We start from the raw sequence: 25,157 nt of genomic DNA on the forward strand, positions 1-25,157 counted from the left end.
ACGGAGTACAAAGCTGGGTCAAGAGACCAGTCATCCTTTGACACTCCAGCAGTTAAGTCCATCTCTCCCCCAGATTAGGGCATAACCAACTGAAATCCACTGGACTGAAAATTTTTTCCACAGTAGGATGACAAAAAAAAACCAACAGGGCAACCAGGAGGGACAATTTACCTCTCTTAATGGAGAAAATGAGAACTATTATTTATAGCAGCATAGCTGACGATTATCTGCAATAACAAATTGGTGCGAAACAGTTAAAAAAATAAAAAAGACAAAAATTTAAACCAAAACACTGTTTTAGAGTGTGCCACCAAAGGCAAAACTAAAAAAAGATCTTGCTTAGGGTTAAGGTATAAATTTATTGAATTTAACAGGCATATTACAATTGGAATTTGAGACAAATGTACACTAGAAAGTATGACATGTATAAAGATTCAAAGATACTCTAAAGATAACTGAGAATTAACTATGTTAACTTTATTTCATTAAATAGCCTATCTATAATGTTCACATCTTTAATTACAAAACCACCTTTAAATGGTCATTATGTTAATGAAGCAAATATTAAGCATCAAAGTAATCTCTATTTACCTTTGAGACAGTGGGCATTTTATTCTCTTTTGGAACTGTCAAGTGTTTTCTCTTCTCTTCTGATCTGTAAGTCTTTATTTCTTCTTCTCCCTTTGCAGTTCTCCATTCTTCTTGCCTACTGAAAGAGAATTCAAAGCCACATATCCTAATCTATAATTTTTGTAACCACTTTCTCCCCAAAGGAAATGTCAGGCATCAATGTTTTCTTTTCATATTAGGGATGTGATAAAGATTTCTGAGCTTCAATTCAAAGACTGTGAGTTCTGGACATTTAGTATTAAATGACTGGATGTCTTTCCAGTAGGAAAGAAAGAATCTGTCCACTTGAACTTGATACTACCACTTCTGCTATGGTCACTGGCAAATAAAGTTTTCGGATCTAGGAACACTGTCAAACATTAAAAACAGAATTTAATTATGACAGTGTTGGGCTTATGCTGTGACAATCTTAATGTGTCACAGAGATAGCTGGAATCTACAAACAGAATTTAATTATGACAGTGTTGGGCTTATGCTGTGATAATCTTAATGTGTCACAGAGATAGTTGGAATCTACAAACAAACAAACAGAGGCACAACAGATCTTTGAGGGAGATCTACTATTACTCCCGAAGCCCTGAAAGAACTGCATTCTCTCCGATGAAAGGAAGGTCAGGCCTCAGTCACTGAAAACACTTCAACTCTATCCAGGTATCAAGCTGAATTTGAGGAACAGACTGAAGTTAAATTTCATAGAACCTGAACTCAGAAGGACAAGAGAATTTTTTTAGAATTTTAATTCCTTAAAACTTCTAAGTTTCTGAACTGCAAGGGTATTTAATCTCTGAACTTTAATTTTTCCCTGGAGTTAACACAGTTGGAAGGAAGTTAATATTCAAACTTGGAAGTGCCCTATAATGTTGATATTGTATTACCAGGGTGAATTAATGCTGTCATTTTATACTTAACTGCAGAACCTCTAATGCAGCTGGTTGGAATTCTGAATGGAAATGAATGAACTTAAATCTTGTGAAAAGAACAGCCTTGGATTTAATTTCATTTGTTTTTTCAATTAAACTTTTTATTGAGATAATTGTACATTTACACACAGTTCTAAGAAATAATACAGAGAGGTTCTTTGTATCCTCTACCCAGTGCCCTCCAAAGGTGGTATCTTCTAAAATTATAGTACAACATCATAACTTGGATCTGGATATTGAATACAACCCACTGATATTCAGAATCACCCACTTTTATTCTACTCGTGTGTGTGTGTGTATTTAGTTCTATCCAAGTTTATCACATGTGCAGGTTTCTGTATCCATTGCCCCAGTGAAGATACAGAACATTTTCATTACCACAAAGCTCCCTTGAGTGCCCTGCTAATGATCACATCCACCTTGCTTTTCTCTCCTCAGCCCCTGCTCCCCTCAGTGTCTAGCAACCACTGGTCTGTTCTCTCTATATACTTTTGACATGTCAAGAGTAGTCCCTAAACGGAATACTGCATTATCAGCATAAAGCCCTCAAGACTCAATCAAGATTTGTACCAACAGGCTGGTTCTGTTTAATGAAGTCGTATTCTATGGTGTGGATATACTGTAGTTTGCTTGATTATACACTCAGTGAAGGACATCTAGGGTATTCCCAGGTTTGGGCTATTGGGAATAAAGCTGCTATACATTTGTGTAGAGGTTTTGGGGTTAAAATAAGTTTAATTTCTTTGGGGTCAGTTCCCAAGAGTGCAATCAATGATCTTGTGATAGTCTAGGCTTCTAGAGAAACGCCCAACTGCTCCAGAGGGGCTGCACTGTTTGGCATGCATTGCTGGTGGTAGGAAGAGTGAACCAATTTCACTAGGATGCTCTAGAAGGAAAATCCATTTTAGAATGGCCCAGTGCTATGCCTGTTTGTAATGTATACATTCTGCTCTGCATTTTAAAGAAGCAAACCACTGTTCACATGGAGAGAAATACCGTGGCCCAGTGCTACCTGTACTGAAGTTCAGTATAAGGAAGCAAACATTCATGCAGATAAAAGTTATGTTCTTCACAGCTGTATCAATAATAGAATATTCTAATTTCCTATTTTATTCTTCTGAGTTATTTTTCAAATAGTCAGATCTGTTTTTAAAATGATGGGTGTGACTCACTGTACCCTATTCAAACCTTAACATTATAATTAACAAGTAGACATGAATATAACTAAAAATACACTAAGAATTAATTTTTAATAAGAACATCTGAGTGGGTTTGTCATCAGATAAAATTATGGTTCAAATTTAAACTTCAGGTGTATAATCCTAAAACTTAAAACAAATTGAAGTATCATCCAATCAAAAAAGCATAATCAGATTAAAAATATTTTAACTATACAATTACTCTCTTAAGAACCAGATAATCCTAAAATCATATTTGATCCTTTTTTTATTACAGTACAGTATTAGAATATACAGTAAGTATTAGTTGGGGTTCCAATGGACCTCATTCATGAGTATTTCATTACTAAAGAATCAAAAGGAATTGGATATAAACTTCTCTCACAGCAATGACCTTGAGAATAGGATTACATTAAATCAACACTTTTCAACTTTACATGCATACTTTTAAATGGGCTTCCCCAGTGGTTCAGCTGGTAAGGAACTCGCCTGCCAGTGCAGGAGATGCAGTAGACGTGGGTGTGAGTCCTGGGTTGGGGCGCTCTCCTGGAGGAGGGCATGGCAACCCACTCCAGTACTGCCTTAAAAATACAGACAAGAGGAACCTGGTGGCCTACAGCCCATAGGGTGGCAAGAATCAGACATCACTGAAGCCACTGAGCACACACACATGTATTTTTCAATATATAAAAAGAAATCAATAATAACCTATCAATAAATAATATATTTTCACTTTCCGTGTGAATGACATGGTGTGAATGATTAGTAAAATCCATAAAAAATTCAGTTGAACAAACTTTATAAAACGTGTTTTAAGATACAATTAAGCAAGACAAACTAAAGTTCAAATATGCTACTCAGTAAAATCTCATGTATTTGTTCAAGCCAAATTTATAATTCCCCCATTCACTTTAACAACTCCTACCCCCTTAAGTGTCATTTACTTGAATCATCCTAGGAAGGGACATTTACTGACATTTAACTTTTCTCCAGAGTCATGAATAGTTTAAAACATTAGCTCTTTTCCAGACAAATCTAAGACAAATTAGAGCTGGAAAGGTACTCTGAAGACCAACTCAAAACGAATACAAACAACTGAGGTACATTGAAATTCGTAACTCCCCTTACCTGGCTACACCAGATGATAGCTCAGGTACTACCACCCTTCGACTCCAAGCTACAAGATCCCGCTCTGTGGCTATTTCACTTCTTGGTGCATTACTGTGCATCTGCCGTACACCTTCGATTTGACCACTACGCCTTAGTCCTACATTAGGTGGTGAATGAACCTCTGAGGTAGAACTTGTAGAGCCTAAGAGCAAAAATTAATATAGAAAGCTCTATTTAGAGATATTTCTCCATTAGCTTATAACAGGAAACAAACAAACCAAAAAAAATACCAGGAGAAAAAAAATCCATACTATCTTTCACATGAAACTTCATACTATGGCAAATAATCCAATTACCGAATCAGGAACTAAACCACAAGCAAAGTTTAATGAAAACAAAAAAAGGCTATTTAGTTGGCCAGGTAAGTTTATGAATCATAACTACTATCTCCAAAGATGTAAAATCACTGTTTTTAAAAAATGCCCACTGTATGTTTTGGGGAAAACCAGGTAAGAAGCAAAAACAGACAAACCCAAGGACATTTATAGTTCATAAATCTGCTTTAAATTTTCTCTAAAATTTAGCAATATACAACAATAAGGGTGGTGAGATGTACAAGAATGTTGCTTTGAATGTATTCTACTCTCAAAGAAATTTATTCAAGAACTTTATTTGAAGAAATTTATTTTTAACATTTTTCTAAGTTAAACATGTTCATTACAAGAAATTTGTAAAAATATACCTATTAAAAAACTCATTGTCCACAGTTTGAAACCTTATATTATGAATACTTTCTTAGGTCATTAAATATTCTTCAAAAGCATGATTATGCTTATTTTGGCAGTCAAATAGTTCATATCATGGATTTACTATATTTGTTAAATTGTTTCTCTAGTGTTGTAGGTTTAGACTGTTTTAATTTTTTAAACATTGCATTTAAAATAGTCCCTCCGTACCTCTACTTAAACGGCTGGTATTACTGATAGCTGCTTCACCAGAACGTCTCAGGTCTTGCTCCTGCTGTAGTCTTTGAATCATACTGTCCAGTGGGCTGATCTCCTGGTTTGCTTGCTGACTTAAAACTTGATTCAGTCCTATGTAAATCACAAAAATGCTAAGGATACTTCAAACCATTTCATTCATCAACCTCACTTTGAGTCCAGAATTAAACACAAATTTTGCTTGAATAAAAGACCTAAAACGCATAACTGTAAGTGATAAGGGAGAGAGAGGAAAAAAAGGAGAAAAAAAAAAGAAACATACCCCCTTCAAATTTAATTTATTAAAAATAACAACAATGACGTAACTTTTACTAAGTGTTTATTATGATTCAGGTACTCAAAATCCTTACAATATCACAAGTCCATAGGTATTATTAATTCCACTTTGTCTATAAAGTAGAACTAATAATACCTATAAAGTGGTTATCTATAAAGTAGAATCAGTGGTATTATAAAGTGAAAACCAAAGTAACTGTTCAAAGTCATATATCCAGTTAAGTGGCAAAACAAGGATTTAATCTTAGATCTTCTTTTTAAAAAAGGCAAACCTGATAACCCACTTTCTCAAAAACCTTTACCGCTTCATTCAACAAATTTCTTATTGTCAACATATGAGAAAATCATCAACTCCCACTTGAATCTTCAACTAATGTTAACTTCCACCCTCCAAAACAGCAACACTTTTCATTCCTATCTTGCTTTTAAACTTTCAAAAGTTGATCACTTCTTAAAACAATCTTCAATGTGAATAGGCTATCTAGTCTTATTTGCTCTCTCACACCACACTGTATTATTCGCCTTAATAACATTCAACATGATTAACTATAGATTTGTTCATAACTGTTTACAAACCTATCTCACTCCATAAGAACAAGGAATGCATTTGTTTAATTCATTACTGAATACCACAGCTTAGCAAGTGTCAGGGACAGAGGAGATTTACACTGTATGTTGCCAAATGAATAAATGAACTGACTCATCCCATACCAAATACAGATTTACTCTATTAGTCCCCAGAAGGTTATAAACAGATACAGCCCCAAATTAATTAAACCTCCAGTGTTCCTTAACTGTCTTACAATACTTAAGTATCATTCAAAGAACTTTTAAAAGAATATAAAAAATCATTTTACTTATTTGTTTAAAACAATTAAAACAAAGTTCTACCCAATTAGCCATTTTAAAAAATTTCAAAAGGAAAATTTGGATGTCTATTCAAATGATCATTTACCTGAGGAAGTTACCCCCATTTGAGGGATGAGCTGCTCCTCCCTGCAATTTTCACGACCAGGAACTAATCTCTGATATCTTGATGGATGAGGATTACCATCAACATCAACCAAAAAAGGCGGTGGCATGAGATGAGGTGCTTGCTGAGTCTGTTCATCTAACACAAAATTGTTGGCATCACGAATAAGGGGCCGATAATCACTATGAAAGAACATCTGATCTGCAATCTATAAAAAGAAAGACCCATAAAAGATTGGACAAAGAAAATTTTATCATTATAGATTTCTAATGGAAGGCAAATTTTAAATATAAATCATGGTATTAAACAATATAAAAGAATAATATTTTCTAGAATTAATTGTAAATAAATCTGTATCTGTACTTTCTGCATTAAATTTTATAATTAGAAAAGTAGATACTATGAATTTTCCCTTGAACAGGAAGAGATTGTATTCATAAAAAACATTAAAAGTAACGTAATTTGAAATTAGATGGTAAAATTAAATCCAGGCATAAATCTTTCAACAGTACCTTTACTTTTCCAGAGCTACCATGATTTATCTTGTTTTTAAAATGACTACATATGGTCATTTGATTTAGTATTTTTACAATGAAAAATCAATTTATTCTTTGAATTAAACTCTTCAATGAAACCAAACTAATACAATTTAAGAAAATCCATAAGTATACAGTAAGCATGGTTTATATAATAATATTAAAAACTAACATCTCTAAAATTTCTGAAATAAAAATTCATAACTAAGACACCTAACTTCAAAATTTTATCATTTAATTTGGAACTTCTTAAACCTGAACTTCCATTTTTATTATAACATTTTAAACAACTCTACCACAAATAAACAATTTAAATCTTTTCGTCACTAATCTTAGATAGGATCTTCCATATTTTTTAAAAATTAGCTACCATCAAAGTAGGCCATACATTTTTTTGAGAACCACATAAAAGCCACAGAACTGTACCCATATAAATGCATATTATCCACATAAGAAAAACATTTTACATAATTTCAACAAATCGCTCTATGAACATCTCCCATATATATATATATACATACATACATACACACACACACACACACACACACACACACACACAAAAGATGTATCTTATATACTCCAACCTAAGAACTGCTATCTAGATTGTTCTAGCTGGCTAAGTAAAAAGTTATTTTTTCTGAAATATAAAAATTATAACTTCCCTCCATGAAATATAACCCCTACACATCTATGGACTTAAAAGCAAACAAACAAACAATTATAAGGAGTAGATATATAGAGGCATCATCATACTCTACCTTGTCATATTTGCTACTGGAGCCAAAGCCAAAAATTAAAAGATGTCCATGAGAGTCTGTGCATGCAAAATGCTGACCATCAGGAGAGCATTTGCAGTCAAATACTGCACCATGTCCTTGGCCTTCAATCTGAAATGCATTTAACCAACAATCAGAAAACTGCCATTAAAATATAAAGAACTGATTGGTGACTATTGTTACTAAAATTCTATGGTAAAAGATATATAAGTATATATCCTATTGAAGTAAAGATAAAACACAGTATAGTACAAAATTTGTGAATATTCATGAAAAGTGCCAGATTAAAAGCCTTGAAAACCAATGTATTAGCTTTATCCATAGACCAGACACAAGTCAGGAAATAGAACACCACCATTCTCCCCCACCCATAGAATTCTGCTTCATGTCTTTAACCCAGATTTAAAATGTAACTGCACCTTAAGAGTCCATCTTATCTGTATTTAATCAAGCTGTTTCAGCAAAGGCTGACAATGTGGAGTAACTGTAGTGATTTTTGTAACTCTTGAAGTAATAGCCAGAGATCACTGCTCACAAGACACGAATTTTTTCTTTTTGGTAATAAACTCCCTTGATGGTCTGACTCATTTTTCAAATGGTGAATTTCAAAGGTTAAAGAAAAGGTTTTTTTTACCTGATAATTGTTTTCTGTTTTCCAGTTCCATTAATCCAGAACGAATGGGTTTCTCCCTGCAACCTGTCAATCAAACAGAGGTGGCCAATCACCACTCTGAATTTTTTGCTCTCAGTGCTTCTTCAGACTATGTTCCAGTTGAAAACTTCTTTAGCAGTGTTCTGAAAGAGTAAAAATTCTACCCTATCTAAAGCACATCTAGGGACTGAATTTCAGAAAACAACTAAAATAGGGAGTTGACTCCCTAACAAATAACAACTAAGGATGATTTTCAACAAATGTGACTGGATTTCTGGATTAGCAGAATCGGAACACACACACATTATCAGGTAAGAAATACCTCCTCTCTGTTCCGGTATCCACTGATCTAGAACAAATTGAGTTTTATTAGTAATATCCCAAAATCCCAGTAAATGCTTGGAAAAGAGAGAAGTGGTAATTTTCTGTAGTGTTAAAAATATGGCATAGGGATGAATGTATAGTTCACCAAGTACAGAGTGAAATTAAAACTCAGAAGAATAGTTGACTTCTCACAGAAGAATAGTTGACTTCTCGAGGCAAGTTTGCATTCTGGTCAAAAGAAAACGTTCCAAAAGGAAGGGCTCTGCCTAAGAAGTTTCCATAGTACAACAAACAGGTTTACCTCATAAAGAATACTGGTTTTTCCTCTGGCTTGTTGAGAAGAAGGAATGAGGACACTGGTGCTTACTAATGCTGTTTTAAACGGTGATAATAATAGAAAAGCAATAACTTTCCTTAAAATTTAATCACATGAAAGAAACTTGGTGAAACAATCTATGTCTAATACACTAAAAGATATACATGAAAGCAAGAAAATGAATGAGTGAAACAGGATCATTTCCTGGTTGTGAAGAATCCTGGAGGATAAGTTAACAGAGGAAGGAACTGATTCCAACTCTACTTTAAAACTACTCAAAACTGAGAAAGAGAAGAACTACTTCTCCAAATCAACCTAAGTGTGTTGGCAGCCAGACAGCTTTGTATTTTCTACAACATGAAAGGCTACAAGTATAAATGTCTGGATTCACATCTCTCTTTTTCAGTGCTGTTTAGGGAAATCAAATGTTACAAGAGCTGTTATAAATGAGTAACTAATCACACAAACAAAAGTTTACCTCCAAATAGAATTTTACATAAGAAAATCAAGACCAAAGAATTAAAACTGTCTTGATTATGTGTTGTGGCCAAACCAAAAACCCCAACTACTCTATAAATCTTACATAATAATTGCTTCCAAATCTAAGTATGCAGTAGAACAGAGGAAGGAAAAGATCTGCAAGTCTGACTCAGCAATGCTAAAGGGTATCTGACAGACACTCCTAAGTATAGCATCCTTTATATAACATTTAGGCAATCCTGCTCTACATTTTCCTTTCGGGGTGTCTGGAGGGAAGTTGTCACGAGGATTAATCAACCCTATATCTGTGCTATCTACCAATGTTTACAGTTAGCAGAATATCTCTAAAAGAATATTTGGGAGAGGTGAACTTTCAAAAAAGGAAAGAAAAAAATAGCAATCCTATTGAAGATCACTGTTTTCTTATACAGTAACACATGCCATTGTGAATATGGCACAATGGTACTGATTTTCTTGGGATAAGCCATCTGTATAACTCCAGAGTTATGGAGAATATGAAACTGTATTTCCAAAGTACATTATTTGGATTAACCAGTCATTAAAGAAAATAGATTTGCTCTACTTACAAACCAATTAGAAAAGGTGCCCATCACCATCTTATTTAAAATGCCAAATTTATCTTTAGGAAAAGGTCCTCAGATAATAAACAGTCCTAACTACAAAATGCAGTCCAGGCTTTCTAGTTGATACAAAGTAGGAAAATATTTTCCTAAATAATTAAATAGGGCTTTCCCAGGTGGTGCAGTGGTTAAGGAATCCACCTGCCAATGCAGGAGACAAAAGAGATGTAGGCTTGATCCCTGGGTCTGGAAGAATCTCTGAGGAGGAAATGGCGAACCACTCCAGTATTCTTGCCTGGGAAATTCCACTGATAAAGGAGCCTGGCAGGCTACAGTCCATGGGCTCGCAAAAGAGTTGGACATGATGGAATGCGCACACACACACACACACACACACACACACACACACACACACACACAACTAAATATACCCTAGCTATTTTTATGATTTATACTATGATTAACTATGCCAACCACAAAAAATAGTTCAATACTTCTCTCTGAAAAGAAATTTTTTTCAGATTCTTCTAAACCAGGGTCAGAATGTATATGATTAAGAATACTTAAAGAAAAAATTTAATAATAAAGGCAGTGTTTGAATATGCATGTTTAACTAGAAATCAATGAGACCTACATTCAAAAATCAAATGGAAGAAAATAAGTATCCTTTCTTTTCATATTAAAGCTATAAAGTTAAATGAAGCTATATTATGCATCCACTATACTTCAATTAAAAAATATATTTAAGAAATAATGAACCTATCATAAAATTAAATGCTCAATAGGAGAGTAAGTCAACATAAAATTTAATATTACGTATAACTTATTCTAGTACTTATAATCATGTCCTAATAAGTTTAAAAACAGAAAAGAAAAAAAACCACCAAATTTTCAAAATGAGTAAAGTCGCTCAGTCGTTTCCGACTCTTTGCAACCCCATGGACTATAGCCGACCAGGCTCCTCCATCCGTGGGATTCTCCAGGCAAGAATACTGGAGTGGGTTGCCATTTCCTTCTCCAGGAGATCTTCCCAACACAGGGATCAAACCCGGGTCTCCCGCATTGCAGGCAGACGTTGTGGCTCAGATGGTAAAGCATCTGCCTGCAGAAGGAAATGGCAACCCACTCCAGTACTCTTGCCTGGAGAATCCCACGGATGGAGGAGCCTGGTAGGCTATAGTCCATGGGGTCGCAAAGAGTCGGAAACGACTGAGCGACTTTACTTATTTTGAAAATTTGGTGGTTTTATTTCTTTTCTGTTTTTAAACTTATTAGAGCATGATTATAAGTACTAGAATAAGTTATATGTAATATTAAATTTTATGTTGACTTACTCTCCTATTGAGCATTTAATTTTATGATAGATTCATTAACTTTATTTCTTAAATATATTTTTTAATTGAAGTATAGTGGATGTGTAATATAGCTTCAACTATTCCCCTAATATCAAGCATGCTTGCTACACACTATGGGACACATGTAAACAAAGATCACACAATAAAACTCATACTTATTAAATCACAATAAAGAAAGCTGAGAAAATCAATGAGACAATGTTTACTTATTAATGCAAAAACTTAAAGAATAGGAGTTGAAAAAAATAGAAAAATATATTCAGTAACTATGATAAGGATATTTTGTTCTTTTTTAAAGTTAAAAGTTGAAAAGACCAGAAGTTAAAATGACTCCTTTGTAGGAAAATTCTCATACTGACTGAAGAATTCTAGAAATATTTTCAAGAAAGGAGCAGCACAATCTTGTTAGAGGCTTATATTCAACTTGGAAAAAATTAAATCGATATAAAAACTTATGAATTAAGAGCTTTGATGATGACAGAACTGTCATATTTCGTGAAGAATGTTGTTGTTTTAGTTGCTAAGTTGTGTCCGACTCTTTTGCAATTCCTGGACGGTAGCCCTCCATGCTCCTCTGTCCATGGGATTTCCCAGGCAAGAATACTGGAATGGGTGAGTTGCCATTTACTCCTCCAGAGGATCAACCTGCCCCAGGGAGCGAATCCGAGTCTCCTGCATGGAGAGGTGGATTCTTACCACTGAGTTAACAGGAAGCCCTTAATGAAGAATACTAATACTCTTTTCAAGGCAGAATACACTCCATAACTTCTAACACAATTATTGTGAAGCAGAAAGATGAAATTTAAAGGAGACAGAAGAGTGAGGCCCAAGAATGAAAAGACCTCTCCTCTAGTAATGGGTTCATCACTTAGTATCTCTGGGAAATGACAGAGATCATTTAAATGATCACTAGAGTCCTACCCAATTCTAAAGTCCTTTACATCTAATTTTCAAGAAGCCTTTTGGAAAAATTGGATAATCTGGAAAGGAGGTACGCTAAAAGCACCAGGATGCAGACTAAAATTACAGGGTCTAGGTTACATCAACTGTGAGGAACACCTACAGAGATGAATACAAGAAGTATGAATTTCTAAGGAACTCAATCAGGATGGTTAAAACATGGGCTTTCTTAGGCAGAATCATCTTCTTAATGGAATTACCCCAAGTCTATGACCAGGGTCAATTTTTGGGTGGCTCAGATGGTAAACAATCCACCTGCAATGCAGGAGACCCAGGTTCGACCCCCGGGTTGGGAAGATCCCCTGTAGAAGTGAATGGCTACCCACTCTAGTACTTCCCTCATTGCTCAGTTGGAAAAGAATATGCCTGCAATGCAGGAGACCCGGGTTCAATTCCTGGGTCAAGAAGATCACCTGGAGAAGGAAATGGCAATCCACTCCAGTTTTCTTGCCTGGAAAATCCCATGGACAGAGGAGCTTGGCAGGCTCCAGTCCATGGGGTTCCAAAGAGTCAGACACAACTGAGCAACTAACATTTTCACTTTAAAATATATCACTTTTAAAACTATACTATTGATTAGAAGAGAACAAGTATCTCGCCTAGAAAATACTCAATTAAAAATTATGAATTTTTAAAAATACCCTAATACTTTTATGAGATAGACTCATATCCCAAGAATCAAACAGCTGAGAAACTAAACTTATGCTAAGAATTACCTGTAGAAATGGAGAAGGAAATGGCAATCCACTCTAGTACTCTTGCCTGGAAAATCCCATGGATGGAGAAGCCTGTAGGCTACAGTCTATGGTAGGCTACAGTCTATGGGGTCGCAAAGAGTCGGACACGACTGAGCAACTTCACTTTCACTTTTACCTGCAGAAATCCCTTCATTATGTTTAAAGAAACTTTAAAGCTTATCAACCCAGAAAAGAATAAACTTAATTAAGAATGTGCATGAGATACGGGAGACAGACACTGTCATACCTATGATCAAAATATGCTTTGGTCACCTTCTAACTACTACTATGAAAGTGAAAGTGAAAGTGAAGTTGCTTAGTCGTGTCCGACTCTTTGCGACCCCATGGACTGTACCCTACCAGGCTCCTCTATCCATGGGATTTTCCAGGCAATAGTACTGGAGTGAATTGCCATTTCCTTCTCCAGGGGATCTTCCCAAACCAGGGACTGAACCCTGATCTCCTGCATTGTAGACAGACACTTTACCATCTGAGCCACCAGCGAAGTCTACTACTACTACTACAGTTAAGTGTAAATAAATAATATATCTTAAGGGAAAAAAATCACACTCCAATGGTCCAGGTATCAAATTACTTTAAAAGATCATTTCTAAATATTTACTTTCACATTATTACATATAAATTAAAAATAGCTATTTAGAATAAATGGCTCCAAGATAAATAAGTTAATATAAAAAAGAAAACTGTTTTAACTGGCTTGATAAAACCAGTAAACATATAAAGGAGATTTTGAGGAATTCTAACATTCACCAAAAGAAAAATATATTACCAAAATAAATAACTCATTTTCAAATTTAACACTATTTTGTTTACCCACATTCTGATTTCTCTGAGGAAATAAAACTGTTAATCAAGTCCTTCTTGAAATTTATTCTCTTCCTCTGGCCTCTCTGACACAGTAATAGCATACTGTCTTTGCAACACACTTTCTAGAGACTAATCTCTTCCCCATTCTGCTAAACATGTTCAAGGGTTGACCCTTAGACAATGAAGGAGATTAGGGCTGCCAACCCTCTGCACAAAAAATCCACATATAACTTATAGCAGCCCTGCATATGCAGTTTCTCTATCCCAACAGTCTGCACTGTATGGATTCAACTAACCACAGATTCTAGGGTAGTACACTGTAGTATTTACGACTGAAAAAATCTGCACATAAGTGGACCTGCACAGCTCAAGCCAATGTTGTTCAAGGGTCAACTGTACTTCTAAACGTTTAAACCTCTGTCTCTGTGAGTTAGACAGTGTTCTACATGGAAGAGCATAGTTCTTTCTCTCTACAACTAGCCTTTCCAAGTAGTCTATCTCCAGCGCTGGCTGTCCATTAACACAAAGATAGCCCAACACTATGTCACAGCATATGAAAATATCAGTTTTCTTTCACATCTTTTCTATTTCCATTAATAGTATTACTGTTGTCAAGATTACATAAGCTCAACACTCTCCACACATTCAATTTTGTTACTCTCTAGCTCTGATCTTTTTATCATCACAAAACACCAAGTCTTACATAATTTTCTTTCACAAATTTACTACCCATTCCTACAATATTTCATTATGATTTCACTGATGAAAGCAGATTTCCACCTATCCAATTTCATACCTGAAATACTACCACTAGCAACCAACCTATTTTTCTTTTAAATTTTTGGAATATAAAGTAATTTATAAATTAATTTACCAATTAACTCCCACTAGGTTAAATATCCTTTATGTTTACAAGTAATATGAGGGTACCAACAGGCCACTTCACTTCATGTTTTTCGTTTTATTACCCATTTTTCAAAATCTAGTCCAGAAAAACTTTCTAAATTACTCTATGAACATGCCTTAACATTTTTTATTTGGTTATTGATGTATTTCTCTTACTTCTTCCTCCTCTGATCATTCACCCTGAAGTGATCCTCACATCCTTAGATGTACCAATTATCTTTCCTCATAAGCTATCTATCATTCCTAACTATTTAGCCAATTTACCTTTTCAGGTATATTTTATCTCCCCCAAAATTGCAGCAAGGTGGAGTAAAAAGACAAACAGAGGGACGACATCTACATTTTGTGTTTATGTACAAAATAAGCACTCAAGTATCTGCTAATCAAAATGTTTATACCTGCATATTCACATTCTACAATTTTATATACTTTCCCTTATAACTATCAAGTTTCAAATATCCCTGTGATAGCAAATCATGAAACACATCAAAAAATTACTATGTAGAAGTAATTCACCAAATAAAGTATGACAAGCTAGAGACAAGTTCACATTCATGGCAACAAATTTTAAGATATGTTTTTCATACCAAGATATAGATGAGAAAGAGAATCAAAAGAATCCCAGAAATCTGAAAGAAAATGACAGTAACTAAAGTTTATAATCAGAAGATTGAAGGTAATTTCTTATGCAGAGAGGCTGAAACAAAGACTGGAAGCATAAAAAGTTCTTTTAACAAACAAGAGTGCAAGTATATGATATCTTGTTAGATGATGATAGGTAGTGAGATGAGGAAAGGAAGGAGAAAAAAAGGAAAAAGATGAAGGAAGAGAGAGGAAGAGAAAGGTCTTGAAATCTTGATTCACAAGAGAACACAATACGAGACACACCTATTTCAAGCTTATTTCTCCCTTTCTTAGATACATGTAGCTATAATTATCCAAAACTAAAACAGAAGTCACACTGAGAACATGTTAATGTCAGAAGTATGCATGTGCAAAAATTCTGAGTGGTGGATTGGCAGCCTCTGCTTGTTTGGAACGTTGCAAGGAGAAATATATTGTTCTGGATTAGTGGACACTGGAACATTTTTTTTTTTTAATCTCTTAAGTAAAAGAAAGGTTAACAATTATATAAATAAGGAAAATTTGATTACATAAATGAAAACTGTTATTTGGAATTTACCCAGGAAACAACAAAAGCAAAGCAAAACTCAAATTCAGTAAAATTGCTTTCTAGCCAGACATTGTACTCTTCAATATCAAAACCAGACAAAGGGCAAAAACTAGAGCTTTGAAAAACATTATAGAAATAGAAAGACATGAAAAGAAAGACAGACATAGCTTGAACAACAGAAATAGAGAAGAGTGCAGAAAAGATACAGCAAAAGTGCCAGACATACAACATCAGCTACTGAAATGGGATCTACAAATTCCAAATGCCCTAGTACCAAGAAGTTTCAAAGTCTCTTTTCACATCTTTTCATATCAACTTAATATTCACTTAGTTAAAGTTGTAGTTAAAACTTAGCTGTACTGTAGTAACACAAAGGGAAAAGGGGGTATAAAAACAACTCTGTGTTTAGGAACATTTATGGTCGTATTAAAACTTCTAAACTTGCCTATCTCTTTCAGAGAATGGGGAATATTACAAAAGCCCTCAACTTTAGTTACTAGAGTTTGTACACATTTTCAAGTTATTTGGAGGATTGATTTATCAGCCTCTTCACATTTAATAGGACTTTAGAGCCTCTTAACTAGAATTCAGAACAACCCTTATCAAAACAAGATAAACTTTATCTCCTGCCACTGCCAAAGACAAAATGTGGGATTGCTCAACTCTGTGCAATTAGTGCTATCAACCTTCAATAAAATATCCCAAAATACTCAATCTTTGCCCAGAATACTTAAGCTACATAGGATCTGAAAATATGAATAACTGACTAAGTTTTTAGATGAGCATAAATAAGTAAAGCTTAAGGCCTAGAATTAGTATTTTGTTGTTGTTGTTCTTTGAAGAATAAAGTTATCTCATGTTAATCTTCTCTTTAGCTTTTTTCTCTGGTTCCTTAAAAAAAGAAAAGGGCTCAAACTTTCCGCCTTACCCAGTATGCTTTTTCAACAAATACTTTTAAAAGTTTATGTTAAGATTGTTTTATTTTTAGTTAAAAGACGGAACAGAGGGGCAGGAGAGAGCAAGGAGCATGTACTGTCTACTCCATATTATGTCCGGAGTTAAACCATCTCACTCATCATACACTGCTTAGAAGTAACAAAAACAAACCCAACACAAACCCCTTTAAGTGCTTTTATCATGCAGATCCTCTATTAAGAGGAAAGCTAGCAATGAAAGTAAGGAAAAAAACCCCACCAGTTTTTCTAGACAATACCACCAGCAAGTTGAGAATCTATATATAAGATTTTGAAATAAGTTAGGGAATTATGTAAGCAGACAAGGAATTAAAACATTTTTATCTCAATTCTCAATCTTAAATCTTTTAATCTGTTTACAGATTTAGGTGGTCTTAAAAAGATTTTAAAAACTGTGCTTGATACAGAAAAAAAAAGGAATTAGAATATTTATCTGAAGGATATCATGTGCCATACTAAAATGTTTCCTTATTTTAAAATCTATTACCTTTATTAATAAATTTGTTAAATTATAATTACTATATGTGAAACGTGGATTTTTAAAGATACTTTGAAGATATCAGATTTTTTAAAGTTTTTTTTAAATTTCTGTTAACAGGCGAGAAAAGGGCAGTAAAATGCTGATTAATACAAAATAATTTTTGTCACATGATTTCATTACATTTTGTAAAGGTATAAATTTCAAGTACAAAATTCAAAGCAGTAGTCTCAAAATATACTTGATATTTTTAAGAATTTGTATACAGAACTTTTGTTCTTTTAAAGGTACAATTTACATCCCTTATTTTCTGGCTTGATGGCAAATTCTAAGCTTCAATTTTGAAACTCACATGAAATAGTACTTAATTTCAACACTCTGTGTTAACTTTAACCATTTCTAGTCTAAAAATGGGGTATATTCCACTAGAATTATTCATCCTTTAAATCATCCAAGGCACTATAACGAGTCCCTCTACATGGTGTTCAAAAAGTGTTTAGTAAATTGAACTTATGATCTAATACAATTAAATATGTACAATTTAATACCATGGATTGAATTTGTACTTGTCAAATTTTATGTTATTTTAGTAACTCAAAAACTTACTGATTAGCTACACACAGCCAAAGAGTTATAACTATAGCCAAAACTCAACATTCATGATAGCAGATAGTGAACACAAGCTTCTACTTCTCCCTCATATGGTTTTTATTTTCTTAATAGCAATGCTGGATGCTTTATCTTCTATCTGCCTATAGATTTAAAAAAAAAATGAAATAAACAAAGGAGTGAAGAGCAAAAAGTAGGGCACTTAGATAACTTATAAATTAAGAGACAGGATAAAACCATCAAGCTAAATAATAAGATCTCAAAAGATCTACCTCAAAGCTATCATTATGAAAATATGTTCCTTCTGGAAATATTACTAACTGGACATAGCTGAAGTTAGCTATATGTAAACAACCAACCATAACTAGAGACAGCATAACATTAAGAACACATTAGCAGGGGACAAAAAACATGGGTTTAAACTCCAAGTGCCCATATGATAGCTTAGTGATCTGGGTAAACGTGGGCAAATCACTTCATCTCTGTACAGTTTCTCCATTCATAAAACCAGTAACAATAAACCCTACCCCAATTTTACCACAAGGTTTCATGAGACCCAAATGAGGTACTATGCATTTTGGAAGCAGAAATACTTTAGAAGCTGAAAACATCATGCAAAAAGTTAAAAGGAGTATCTGTGTTTTAACAAGATGAGGGGTAGCTCAAGTTCCAGTTTTTTAAATGCAAGATATTTTAACCCTTTTTAAAAAGCCTATTTTTTTTTCCTCATAGTTTGAAGATTCTATAGATATCATCCAATTCTATTACAAAAATCTGTTTCTTCCACCCTTTATAGGCTTTTTCCTATCTTATTCATAGAAAGAACAGGAAAATAGCTTTATCTAAAACTCTTATTAAATAAATAATACTTTTTAAGGCAGTAATGGAACCAACCCCTTGCCTAATTTCAAAGAGTATATAACATAATATGGCTGACTTCTACTCCTGGTTACATCACTAACTTTTAATGGTCTAAGAGCAAGTCACTTCAAACTTAAGAAGCTGTAGTTCTTGTATCTATGGACAAGGTGGAGTATTATTGTGATCAACTTACCTGATGAGGAAAAATTCACCTTCATAACTGAAAGGTGAGAGTAATATTCAAGTATGAGAGAAAACTTTCCCTCCAAACACTCTACTAATACATCAGAGATCTTTGAAAATATGAAACTAACATGTGTAGCCCACAATTTGTGTTCTTTTGAAGCTATAAAGGCAAACTGAGACAGGACTTCCTTATTTGACAGAGATGTTCCAAAAAGGAGCAAATCAGAAACACAAAGACAGAGAAGGAGAGAAGAAAAAATTCTTCACGCGCATAGTTAAGGATTTACTTTTTAAAAAATTCTCCTCTATATACATAATCACAAAGGAAATCCATCTATCACTAACATTTGTAATCCAAATAATTAACACTTTTTAGGAAAGAATCTGACCAATCTTATATCTTACCTTATGAAGACTAAAGGCATACTGACAACAGCTAAAATTAATTTCTTCACTGATAAAAATTTTTCTTATTCTGCTTATTACACAGAAGTAACTTTACAATGATGATCAATCAAGTAGAGTGTCACTTTTATGAAAAATTTCACAAGCCATTATATTTTACAAATGACTGGTTTTTGTCAAATAGTTTTTTTGCAAAATAATTCTGGCCATACACATATTAATGCTATTGCTTTATGATTTTTTACTAGAGGCTTTTATAATTGATTTTTTAAATTTAATCATATTAAAAAAGTAAGCACATGCCTGCCTTTCTGTTTGCTTTGCTGAAAGGCATCCCTAATATATGGTTAGGGATAAAAAAAAATGTCTAGGTACACAAAGTCAGCTTCTGAGGGGCACTTCTGCCTTTATAGAGTAGTTAAGAGGCGTGAAACATTGCACATTACGTTTTATATGATATTAAACCACTGCAGCTTACTCAGCCGAAAACATCAAATATCCATTTAAGAAACAAAATGTGGAGGGAAAAAGGGCTTAACCCAAAGAAACATCTAACATACCATAATGATAAAAGGCAAGAATACCTTTTTCTTTGGCTTTAATTTAAAACTGATATACCTGAATCAAATTCTGTTGTACTGGAGGACTGCTGGTAAAATACAATGACACAGTATTAATTTATAATTTCTTCACATGGTTTTTGAAACATTTTTCTTATCTATATTGTCATTTCATACTTGTTAGTTTTTCAAAGTTTCACTATTAAAACTATCTCAAAAACTAAACTAGTTATATCACAAATAAACAGGTATTATAATATAGGCAATTTTCTTTTAAATTTAGCATTTAATAAAAGTATGGAATAAATAACTTTTTTGAAACTTAAGGTGAAAATGTCTGACCCAATTCTTAAATGGATTTCCTTTGTGATATGCAGGGGACCTGTATCAACAACTCCCCAAATCTTTAACAGCTATCAAATGAAGAGACTGATAATTACCATATTAAAATAAGATCGAATTTTGACTCCTCTTGCCAGATCCCACACTATCACATTTCCATCATGACCAGCAGAAAAGAGAACTCTTGGATCAAATGGGTGTGGCTCAAGAACAAATACCTCATCTTCATGACCCTGAAATATTTTATAAGTGTCAAAGAATTATAAATATTAAAAGATAAAAAAAAGAATCAAACAAACACCAATATGACAACACTGCTATAAGTGGTAAAAATCTTCAAATTTATCAAATGTATAATAAAAAAGTTGAGCTAAAATAAAATCACTGTCCAGGGATTTGCTATCATCAAGTGAAACCTGTGAGTACTATTTACTGATCCAGCCCTGAATATTAAAAAAAACAGCTAGATCTACATTTCTAAGCCAAACGTCCTTAACTGCATTTTAAAATTATTTCCATTCTCCCAAAAAGACCTGTTAGCCAGCAAGTAAGAAATTTCAGATAACATAAAAGACTTTATTTCTTAACAAAAGTATTCTATTTTACAACCAGTTTCAGTTTATACCAAATAAAAATTAGTCTTTTTTCTCACCATCAGGACATGAATTAGTTGGCCAGTGTAAGAATTCCAAACTTTCAAAGTCATGTTATTAACTGCAGTTATAACTGTATTGTCATGTCGATCCCATGCTACCATCGTTACTTTCATTTTTGTGATTTTATCTTCTATCCCTTGAAGGTTTTGGCTGAAAGTGATGGAAGCAGTATTTGTTTACAATGATACTGTTTATTAAAATATCAGCATGACAAAAACCTAAATGTATTTTCTTAGTTTACATTCATTAACATGGATAACTAACTATTGCTTAACACAGTATTTAAGAATAATTTGAACCAACAAAAAACAATGGCAAAAATCACTGTATGGAGTCAGCAAAATCAGGATTCGGGTGCTGCTATGATACTTAGTAACAGATGAGCTTGAGTAAACATGACTGACTTTAATATCTTTCTGGGTTTAAGACCTCTGTGCCATGCTGCTCACTCTCCATCTTTTACTGTTGCCGTCATGCCCTGATATTTTGCTCCCCATTCAAGACTACTATGCATAAACACAGATAGAAAAAAATACGTTAAAATATTAAAACTAAACTGATAATTTCAACATGTAGTATAATTTCTCTTGGCTAGAGATAACCAGTGGATATACCACATAACCCCTGGGTCAGATGGAACACTGTATGTTCTAGTTTTCTTTAAAAAGTAGTAAAAGGTACAGCTATTCTTATAGTACTATCGTACTGTCAACAAAACTGAACTACAGAATATCATTAATTCACACAGGGCAAAAACTCATTTTATAAAAGTCAACATTTTCATCTCCAAAAGCACCTTCAATTATCACAGAAAAGTAATCAGTTTAACATGGGATTATGATCCATGCTTTTATAGGGTGAGTCTCACACTAACCTGTAAAACAGCTTTACAACTTTAAAAGATCTAGATATATCTATGTAATATTTCAAATGTGATCTCTTACCCTGCTGGCCGAGTAGCCATATCCAGCAAAATACTCTTCCATTCTCTTCGTTTAAATTGCCAAATACGTGCTGTCCCATCCCGACTGCCACTTACAAACCTGCAAAGGAGCCCACCCGCCAAAGAAAAAAAAAAAAAAATCACATGTGCTTCACCAAAATGCACTTTCCAATAGAGTTATGCTTTTAAAAATGCTGAAAAAAAACCTTTCACTTTTCCTTATATAGTCTTCTAATATAATATTCTACCTGATATTTTCTGCAAATCAAAGAATTTCTGAAACACCAGAGGCTTTTAAAATGTTATATACATACACACATTCTAATGTATGTGGCTAGGTCTCCTAAAGTTCAAGTGATTCAAAGCCACTATTTACTACCTTAGAAAGAGAATTGATACTTTCCAAGAGAAAAACACTGATTCTCCTCTCAACATTTTACTCAAGATGTAAATATCATTTTTAAAGTTACAACAAGAATATGAAAAAACATACACAATATCATCTAAGTTTATTATCAATAAACACTTCTGCTTCAAATATTACATTATAATGTATTCCCAATCTTTACTAAAAGTTTCCTTACACTTTGATATGTATAGAAAATATGTAGGGTGGATGAAAGTCCCTATTAGTGAAAAAAAAAAGTGGCCAAATAAATTAAATTATTATAGATAAAACATAAATACACATTAACAAGAATGTGATGAAAATTGACTTTTCATCATAACTGGTCAAGATCTTTATTCTAGGTGGCTAATTAATATACAAAGCTAATTAAAACCTGACCATAGGACTGTCTTTATTTCATATTTGAAAACTAGAATTTGACAAACAAAAATAATTATTTTACCTGTTACTAGTGTTGGAAAACTGGATACTGTCAACTTTGTCCTGTATACAAACAAATGAACAGAAAAGAGGATCCTAAATATAAACTGTTAAGACTCATCTATATCATACTCATCTAAGTCTTTTCAACAATACTTACAGTATGAAATTCCAATTCTGATATTTTCTCTGGCTGACCTGATCCAAAAAAATAAACCCTAATAATGTGATCTGTGCTTCCTGTGGCCAGAAACATTCCACCTGAGGAATAACATCAAATATTTATGAGTAAAATACAAGCTCAAACTCTCTGAAAATTAAATAAGAAATGTAAGCAACATTATCATACTATATACTGAAAGACTAATATTTCATTCTACAACTATTCACATTTATCCTAATGAACATAATACATCTAACCTGAAATTAAGAGTCTGCTAACATAAGCTTTGACTGGAATTTTTCAGTATTTATAGAAGCTGTCTTCTACAAATGATTTCACTAATAATTACATAATCATGTTAATATTATCAGAAAATATGTCTTAATTCTGCTAAAATCCCTCTCCTGCCCTATTTCCCATCTGCTAAAATCCTAGCAAGTACTTAAGCCCCAACTCCTTCACTATGGGCCTTCCAGGCTTGCAATCCAGTAAGCCTCCTCTCCTCTGAACTCTCACTACGACTGTCATGGAGCACATACATTCTACGGCACTACAGCTATTTGTACATGCAGTTTTACCCTCTCTCAGAATCAATACCCTCCCACAGTGTTGAAAACAATGCTATATAAAATTGCATCTAGAGTGGCCTGAAGCATATGCAGAGCCTATATTTATATTAATACTAGAAGTAAAACCGTCTGCATGGCAGTAGCAGTGGAAATCGAGAAGCTAGAAATTAAAGATGTTTAGATACTGGTACAGCAAAAATAAGACTCATGTCATCAGTTTGCAATCACTTGTCTCTGGTACTACTGCTAACCACAATTATGAAAAGAAAAGGTAAACTGTGGAAAGAACTAGTATTAGGAACATTAATTCATGTTTCATTTTCTCATCACTTCACTTAAAATCTCCAGATCACAATTTGTTTATCAAGACTCTGGTATCCATTCAAAATGCTGCTACATAAACTCAAACTGTAACTGGAATTTCATCACTGCTATAAAGCTGTTTTTTAAAGAGCAAATAAGAACAATCTGGAGCAAAATAAGTAATAAAGATGTACGAATGTCTATCAACCTATTTTACTCAGCCATAAGTACTTCCAAAATCACTGAAAATATAAAAGATTTAAAATACTTTTCAATGAGATAATTATTCGAAGACTTATTCCTTAACAGTAAAATTTGAAACTATTTCCTCCTACAAAAGATTTATTGTCTTCTTAAAGAAAAACTTAATTAGTAAAACACTCAACCAAATGAGTATGTAAGCTAAACTCAAGCAAAGTTCAAATATTGATAAACTAATTTATGACCACACCCGGTACATGCAAGAGAATATGATTTCCATTACAACAGTAGGTATATTCCAAAATTTTATGTGTTCCACTAGAAGCCTTCAAATATACAACTTTTAAGTGGAGAGTCAGGAAGAAAAAAAATCTTACCAGCACTAAAAGATGAACAGATCATTTGAACTCCAGGTCGAGGGCGCTCTGTAAATTTTGCAGGTCTTGGACTGTAATACAAAAAATAACTAATCAAAAATATCCCAAAGAGATAAGCACCACCAGAACTCAGCTGCCTCAAAAAATAATAACAGAAGGACAAAATAAGAAGCAACAGATGGTGCCCTTTCTAAAAACAAGTTCAAAATCATTGTGTGTCATGATCAGCAGGATCATGTGGAAACTTTACATATAGATTTTTAGAGGAGTTCCTCATTACGTAACAATCTATACATGAAACAAAGTCACTGTCCTACCTGACACATAGTTGTTACACTCACTTCTAATCAAATTTAACAGGTTCTCAGTTTCATACAGCAGAACAGCAATGCACAAATATATAATGAAATAAAAGTCACAAATATGTAAGCAACTATATTGCTCATTTAAAATAGTGATCTATAGAAAATAGGTCACACTTAACTATGTGTACATTAATTACATAACTATATTACAGATTATATGTTTATATTAATAATACTAACATTATATGCTTACTGTTACAATCAACCAGACTGAAGAAAAATTAAATTATGGATTTTACCCATACCAGTTCCAATACATATACAATATATATGTAATATTCCAATATAGTGATTACATTTAAAGCCCTTTAACATATATTTCAACCTAGTTTTTCTCAGAATATTAGGAGAGAAAAATATAAAAAATAATTAGAGCCTTCAATCAGAGTGCACTGCATAACTTTCACTATGCAAGCTACTGAACATAGAATGGTTTCAGTCCTGTGATCATTTAGGGGAAAAATGTACAGAATATTTTGTTAACCGACATTTTAACAAGTTTTATTAATATTCATTAGCTCTGATATAGCTAAGCATAACTGATACAGCTTAGAGAAAGTTACTAAAACATTCCTGAAACCTAAACATTTATTTAGAGGAAAAAGTTACCTCTAAGTAAA

The 25,157-nt window shown here is 33.5% G+C and overlaps 1 protein-coding gene across 1 annotated transcript in view; it reads right to left on the bottom strand.

The window, feature by feature from the left end:
* Positions 1-25,157, bottom strand: part of PHIP (pleckstrin homology domain interacting protein) — a 120,272-nt gene that overhangs the window by 43,489 nt on the left and 51,626 nt on the right. Inside the window, exons 10-20 of the mRNA XM_068985019.1 lie at positions 24,173-24,243; positions 22,720-22,820; positions 22,582-22,622; positions 21,732-21,830; positions 20,784-20,937; positions 20,230-20,364; positions 7,386-7,514; positions 6,071-6,296; positions 4,795-4,932; positions 3,857-4,040; positions 592-709 (exon numbers count right to left, since the gene is read on the bottom strand). Of these exons, the coding sequence (XP_068841120.1) occupies positions 592-709; positions 3,857-4,040; positions 4,795-4,932; positions 6,071-6,296; positions 7,386-7,514; positions 20,230-20,364; positions 20,784-20,937; positions 21,732-21,830; positions 22,582-22,622; positions 22,720-22,820; positions 24,173-24,243 (1,396 nt within the window). The remainder of the gene's footprint in view (positions 1-591; positions 710-3,856; positions 4,041-4,794; positions 4,933-6,070; positions 6,297-7,385; positions 7,515-20,229; positions 20,365-20,783; positions 20,938-21,731; positions 21,831-22,581; positions 22,623-22,719; positions 22,821-24,172; positions 24,244-25,157) is intronic.

Source organism: Capricornis sumatraensis, chromosome 13 (assembly GCF_032405125.1).
Source record: "Capricornis sumatraensis isolate serow.1 chromosome 13, serow.2, whole genome shotgun sequence".
In the NCBI taxonomy this organism is placed as follows: domain Eukaryota; kingdom Metazoa; phylum Chordata; class Mammalia; order Artiodactyla; family Bovidae; genus Capricornis; species Capricornis sumatraensis.